Source organism: Pterocles gutturalis, unplaced genomic scaffold (genome assembly GCF_000699245.1).
Source record: "Pterocles gutturalis isolate BGI_N339 unplaced genomic scaffold, ASM69924v1 scaffold41684, whole genome shotgun sequence".
Classification (NCBI taxonomy): domain Eukaryota; kingdom Metazoa; phylum Chordata; class Aves; order Pterocliformes; family Pteroclidae; genus Pterocles; species Pterocles gutturalis.
The window spans coordinates 1-6,617 of record NW_010132164.1 but is presented as its reverse complement, the minus strand read 5'-3'; the positions used below and the strand labels follow the sequence as shown (position 1 = coordinate 6,617).

General features: G+C 58.1%; 1 protein-coding gene across 1 annotated transcript in view; it reads right to left on the bottom strand.

Annotated features, from left to right (window-relative positions):
* The window catches only part of HGS (hepatocyte growth factor-regulated tyrosine kinase substrate), a gene marked incomplete at both ends in the record, with an annotated part of 7,662 nt that extends 1,184 nt beyond the window's left edge, over nucleotides 1-6,478 (bottom strand). The window contains 13 exon segments of the mRNA XM_010080809.1: nucleotides 1-110; nucleotides 261-404; nucleotides 489-527; nucleotides 686-781; nucleotides 1,152-1,250; nucleotides 1,338-1,416; nucleotides 1,653-1,777; nucleotides 1,974-2,042; nucleotides 2,493-2,545; nucleotides 3,357-3,480; nucleotides 5,394-5,486; nucleotides 5,973-6,048; nucleotides 6,394-6,478. Of these exon segments, the coding sequence (XP_010079111.1) occupies nucleotides 1-110; nucleotides 261-404; nucleotides 489-527; nucleotides 686-781; nucleotides 1,152-1,250; nucleotides 1,338-1,416; nucleotides 1,653-1,777; nucleotides 1,974-2,042; nucleotides 2,493-2,545; nucleotides 3,357-3,480; nucleotides 5,394-5,486; nucleotides 5,973-6,048; nucleotides 6,394-6,478 (1,192 nt within the window).
* Nucleotides 6,479-6,617: the final 139 nt, after the last annotated feature.

Sequence of the window (6,617 nt, the reverse complement as noted above, 5' to 3'; positions counted from 1 at the left end):
CCCCGCATGTGGTTGCTCTTCATGCGGTTTACAAAGGTGGTGACGGCGTTCTGCAGCGCCTTCAGGAACTGCTCGTGGTTCTCCTCGGCCTCGCCATTCTGGTACTGCTGCTGGAAGGACAGGGCAGCCGGTCAGCCCCAGCACTCCCGCGGCGAGGGCCAGCAGCAAGCATGCGGAGCTGCGTGACCGAGCTGAACGAAGGAGTCGGGCACTCCCCACCCCTCACACGCTGTTGGACATGGGTCCAGGCCCCCCCTTACCTCAACAACCCCGAGCGGGGTGGGGTGGGCTTCCCCGGGCTGAGCCGTCGGCTCTGCGAGGGACAGAGGTGCTGATGGGGTGGGGCTCTTGCGAACTTCCTCTTGTTTCTTCTACCAGTAGTTGCGGTTCAGGTACCGAGCCAGCTGCCAGAAAGAGAAGGAAGATGAGCATCGCAGCCCCGCTGGGAGCGAGCCTGTGCCGTGGACTGGAAGGGGCTGGATCCTTACCTCCGGGTCAATGTCCTCGGCCAAGGGAGCAGAGGAATTCTGGAAAGAGACAGACAGGGAAATCCAGTTCAGAGAAACTGGATTGAGAATCTCTTCTCTCAGAACAGGGACCAAATCTGACCCGAGCAAGGCAGACTCGAGCTGGGGAAGGGCCCTGCATCCAGCTGCTGCAGGTTCAGGGGCTCCCAGGAACATACCACGGGTGGGGAGTAGAGAGTGCTGGCCGGGGGGGCCGATGATGTGACTGGGGTGGGCTCAGCCTTCGGGTACATGGAGTAGGTTGTTTTCTGCCTCTGCAAAAGAGAAAAAGCAGTCAGCTCAGGGATTGTCCAGACTCCTCCAAATCACCCAGTCAGCAACAGACTGGGCACACTGGGTGGGTGAGGTTCCTCGTGATGGCCAGGCACGGCCGGCAGACCCAGCCTCATGCTTTGCACAGCTCCCGCAGGGCAGCGTGCCCCAGGGCTTGCACAGCCTGCTTCCAAGATTTGGGATGCAACACAGCATGCCCCTGGCTTTGCCTCCACCCTCTCATTCCACAGACCCCGTGACCGGCTCACACACGGACATGCCAAGAGACCTGTTGCCACACAGCTAGGAGATGCCCGGCACAGCTGGGCTGTACGGCAACAACCACCCCCAGATGCCGAGCAGGGCACAAACCATTCGCTCTTTCTCCTCGGCCTCTGACTGAGACAAGGCAATAGCTAGCTGGAGCTCTTCCTCCTCTTGCAGAGCTGTCTCGTCACGCTTTGGAGGCAGCTGCAAGCAGGAAGATGAAGAGGGGGTCAGTAAAGGGATCCCCAAGCAGGTCCAGATCACCAGATCACCTCCAGGGCAGGCACCCACCTGGGACTGCTGGGAGAGGGGGCTGGTCAGGTACTCCGGGGGCAGTTCGGAGGTGGCAGCAGCTTTACCCTCGGCTTTCCTGCAGTCAGAAAGAGGTGACAGTGCAGACTGAATGCCTTCCTCTGCACTGCAGCCCCAGCTCTGCACAACACTACAGCTGTAAGCCCCGTTCCCGGGAAGGAAGGGAACCCAGCCCAACCCGTGCAGCTTGGGAAGCCCTCGCTCTGGTCTGTGGAAAGGCAGCTCCACACCCAGCTTCTCCCCTCACAGCCCCAGCTGTTGCAGGCAAAGAAACACACCACAAAGGGTACTGACTTGTTGAGATGCTCGTAACAGGGCTCACAGACTCTCACTTCCTTCTCAATCCCGAACTTGGGGATGGTGGAATACTTGGAGGAACATTTGCCGCAGAAGATCTGCCCGCAGGCCCTGCAATGGTGCTGCAAAGGATGGGAGACATCAGCGCAGCGGCAAGATGCTCCTTTGCTGTTAGACAATGTCACTGACGCTCCCGGTGCTTCCCTGCCAGCGCCCAGGGAACACGATCCAGCCCTGACACACTTCCACGCAGGCTCACGGAGTCCTGCGGGGGCTGCGCAGGAACAGGGAACCCAGAGAGGCAGGGGCAGCACCCACCTTCCGCGTCACGACGCCAAACTGCACTCGACATCTGTGACACTCCTCAGCATCGACCCAGTCTGGAGCCTGACGGGGTTAAGGAGACTTGCGTAAGGAGGGCCTCAAGGGCCTTTCAGGAGCTCCTACGGCTCCCTACGGCCCTCTCATAAATTGGGGAGACTGGAGACATTTGCAGTTCAGCGGGAAATACGAATCCCCATGAGTTATCTCCTCCCGTGTTCCTAGAGACTGTGATGCTTTCCCAATCACAAGAGATTTTCTGGGAACGTGTCTGCACAGCCGTCGCTTTGGCGATGCCCTACTGCCACGTTCAGACTGCCACGCTGCTGGAAGGCCACGGAGCAGGGTAAGATGAGACCATCTCCCTGCCCTGGTCAATTCTCCCCTCCCGCTGGCAGCTTTAGGCTAACTTGCTGTGCACCACCCCACAACTGCCTGCGTGACAGCTGGGAGCAATGCACACCCACCAAGGTCTCTAATCTGTGTGGAAAACTCCCTCCCCGCCGCAGAGCTCACCCTTTCTGCAGCGAACATGGCATCACTCTCTTTGAACTCCGGGAACACGTGACCTGCGGAGAAGCGGCAGATGTCAAGGGCTCCTCCGGCCAGGGGGCTGTGGTGCCTGCAGCCTTGTGCCATAGGTCCCAGCCACACGTCAGGTCCAGCTCAGCACACCTGCCCTGACCATTATCTCTCTCTGACACAACCAACAGCCATCTTCCTGCTGCAGGAGGCCCGAAGGCAACACTTGCGCAGCACGTGCTGCTGTCTGCGAAGCACCCAGCTCTCAGCCACGCTCTCGGATGCACAGGACAATCCCCTGTTCGCTTCCCTTACACACCGGGGCGGGACATCAGGGCCCTCTGGATAAGGGTTATTGCTCAAGACCTCGAACCCAGCGTGGGCGGAAAAAAAGCTCATGGCAGGGGCAGGCAGGGCTTTGAGTCTCACCCCTCGAATGGCCAGTGTGTGACAACACCGACTGGGCAGGGGACCAGGACCTCCGGCTTTGTCACTGCCCGTGGAGGTTCTGGTGCACAGAAAGAGGCAGAGACAGCAGCGTGTCCCCTCCCTCACAGGGAATGCTGCCGTTCCGGGACACGAGAGAAAGTGCTGTACTGGCACTCTGTCAGAAACTGGGAGCCTGGACCCATCCTGGAAGAACTGATGAAAGCCTGGGAAGAAGTAACCACCCCCCTGTAAACCCCTTCCCAGAGGAGACGCCGATTTGCTGCCAGTTTCCTGAAGAAGCTCAGCATTGTAAGTCCAGATTTTGCTAACACCAGGCAGCGTCCCAACACCCATTCCTTCCCCTGCAAGGCTGCTCCAGAGCAGAGCTGCCTGGCCAGCCGTCCACCCCCCTGCCCACAGAGTCCTCACCTTCAACCTTCATTATCTGGTAGGTGTCCTGCACCACCTTGTACTTGGGCTCGTTGCGGAAGGCGTGAGCCCAGGCCTGGATGAGGTACAGGATCTTACTGCGGACGCTTGTCTCCACTTGCCTCTGCACAGAAAGGGAGGAGGAAAAAAAATCTGAGAAAAAGACCCCAAGACCCAAAGGATGGTGTGAATCCCCCAGAAGAGAAGCCTGAAATGCCATTCATGGAAAGAGAGACTCGGAGTACTTGTGCAAGGTGAGAGCCAGCAGAAAGCTGGAATAAGGACAATTCACAGCAAGGACTACATGCTCCTTCAGCTTCCCCACCTCCCCACCAGCACAAACAAGAAAACGTCCTTCAGAGCAGCGTGGATCAGCCTGAAAAGGGGTGTGGTTACGACGCTTTGAGAAAATTCCCGCAGAGACTCACACAGCCGCTCCCTGGCGCAGGCATGAGCACTGGCCTGCCCAAGAACTCACAGGAGTTGCTCCTCCTGCACTCAGAAAATCTCAAGACCTACAGCTACCCATCCGGGCAAACCAGCACAGTCCACGTCCCCTGAGGGGGACTGGAGGCAGTCGGCACCTCCAGCCCTGAGACCCCTGCCCAGGAGCCCCCAAAGCTGCCTCGGGACATGGCGCAGGGAGGCCAGCTGGGACGCCTGCCCTTTGGAGGCGGGGTGGTTGTACCACAGTTCAGGGAGCCGGAGGAACCTTGGCAAGCCTGTTCGTCTCCCAGCCATCCTGCAGAGCAGCCCTGTCATCAGCTGACCGAGCCACCGCGCATCCACGCGACCGGCTGCTCCAGAAATTCCCCAGGAAGCGCAGGAGCATCGTCAAGCTCCTGTTTCAGCCAAGAGCTCAGCCCACACAGTGTGACTTACTGACAATTCCTGGAGCTCCAAACTTCCACAAGATTTGGCAAAGTCCTGCATTCCACAAGTGTCGCAGCCTGACCCTCCTCAGAAGTCAGGCGGTTTTACCAGCTCTGGGCAGCCACAAGCAGCAAAGTTCCAAGCGTAGGAGGAGAACGGGTCTGCAGCAGTTTTGAAACTGCCAAGGCAGACAAGGGCCGGAGAGAACCACAAAATCTCTTGATCTGATCTCATCTGCTCTCCTCAGCGCTCAGAGCGGCTGCGCTACGACGCCTGGCCGTCACGTTGCAGCAACGTTCCTATTGCAGCACGGAGACTGAGTCAGCCCCAGCAGGACGATGGCAGGAGAGACTCTGCTGCAGCATGTGAGATGGTGGGACTCGCACAGCTCATTCACCACAGATCAGGGTCATTCGGTCACCTCCCTCTGTCAGAAGACGGAAGCTATACAGCAGGAACAGCCGTACTCTGCAAAATCTGGTCTGGGCATTGCTGTTCTGGGGCTGGAGCTGGAGACAGAAGTTCCCATTTCCACTTCACCTGTGGAAGTCTCCAGCCTGAGAACACAAGGAGGTCCTGCGGGCATCACGTTATAACAAGCTGGCAAGTGACAGCTTGTGACAACAGCCTGTCAGTCAAACAGCCAGGTCTGCATCCTGCGGAGTTCCTCAAACAATTCCACAGGCCAATGAAATGGCCACGATAAAGAGAAAGGTTCTGCCAATTTTTACCATGCTGCCTCCCTTCCTGTGAGCCTCACACTGTACCTACCACAAGAGGGAGTTCACCTCACCGCTGCTCAGGTCCAACCACCAGACCGTCACCTCCCTTCTCCTCTGCTGTCTCGAGCCAAGCAAAGCGTTGCACCCCGGAGCGTTTACCCTGCAATGGTCCAGGCCTTCGTAGCACACTCCTGCCCCGCTTCACAATACAGCCCATCGATACCTTTGCTCTTGCGACACCTTCTCTCCCTAGCGGGCTCTCCTTCCTTCGCTCCCTACGCTCCCCCCTTCACACCACACAATACAGTTTGCTCTTTTCTGAAATGTGTTTCCAAACAGTTTCCCTTCTGTTCCTTAGAAAAGAGGACACACACACATTTTCTCCTCCTGCTGCTTCTCTTCCAGCCTCATTCAAACACGACAGTAAAATAAGATAGTTTACCTTGAGCACTTCTTTCAGTTCCTCCATGGTCTGTTTGTTGGCCACCTCGTCGTGGACTGTTTGGCCACAGTTTTTAACCACCGACTCCATGACCTGCAAGGGCAAAGGACAACATTATCCCGTCACTTTCTTCCTTCTCTGTGGTCTGCAACAAGTCCCAGCACCCGGCACACCAAGGTGGGGACGCTTTAAGCAAGGACAGTGTCAGTCAAGCCAGAGAAACCCATGCTGGCACGCTCGGGAGCGAGCTACACTTCAGCTGCATGGTGGCTTTGCAGCTCTGCTGTTTAGAGACAGACCCCAGGGACAGTGTCTCCAGTTCCAGCTTTTGTCTGTTCCTAACTTGGAGACAGAATTAAGGAACAAAAACCACGACCTGCTGATCAGCCATGGGACAGAGCTCTGCACTAGAGCAGGGAGGAGGCAAACCCCCCGCAGAGTGGTGGCTCTGCTGCTGCCCGGGCAGGGCAGGGACGCTGTGCAGAGCGCGCAGCCCGGGAGGCAGGATCATAAACGACAGGGAGTTCCCTGGCCTGCGAGCTGGGCCCCAGCAGCGCTCACAGTTCAGGCTGACGTTACCTCCAGCGCATAAAGTGCCACATGTGGATTCTTGTCATTGACTTTCTTCTTGATGGCATTGACGGCGTATTTCGCTCTGGGTAAGGGAAGAGAGCACACGTCCTGGGGTAAGCAAGAGTGCCAGGGGAGATTCCACCTGCTGCTGAAAACCCACCAGCCCCCCCCAAACACAAGGGTACCGTTAGCTCTCAGTCTACATGATTCCCCCACGGAAAACCAGGAAGAGAAGGAACAAACACCCTCAAGCTTGAGCTTCTCTAAGGATTGCAGGCCAGAGAAGCACCTCGACAGGCCGGGACACGCAGCCTTTCCAGCGCTTTTCTGAGCAGGATAACAAGGTGCGCACACTGCAGGCTGACGGGCGCGGGACCCTCGGCCTCACCAGGAGGCTGCGCTCACCCCAGAGCCCCAGGGCACTTACTGGGTGTCTCCCTGGCGGATCATGTCGCAGATCTGCAGGATGGATTCCCAGTCCGTCTCCAGCAGCAGCTGGCTCGTGGCCTTATCTGCGGGGAACAGACCCGTCAGGCTGCTGCCGGGGCATCTGCAGGAGCGTCCCCCGGCCGCCGGCGACGCCCAGACCCAGGCGCTCCGGGATGAAGATCCCACTGTTTCCCGGGACGCACCGGCTCCTCCCCCCCGACG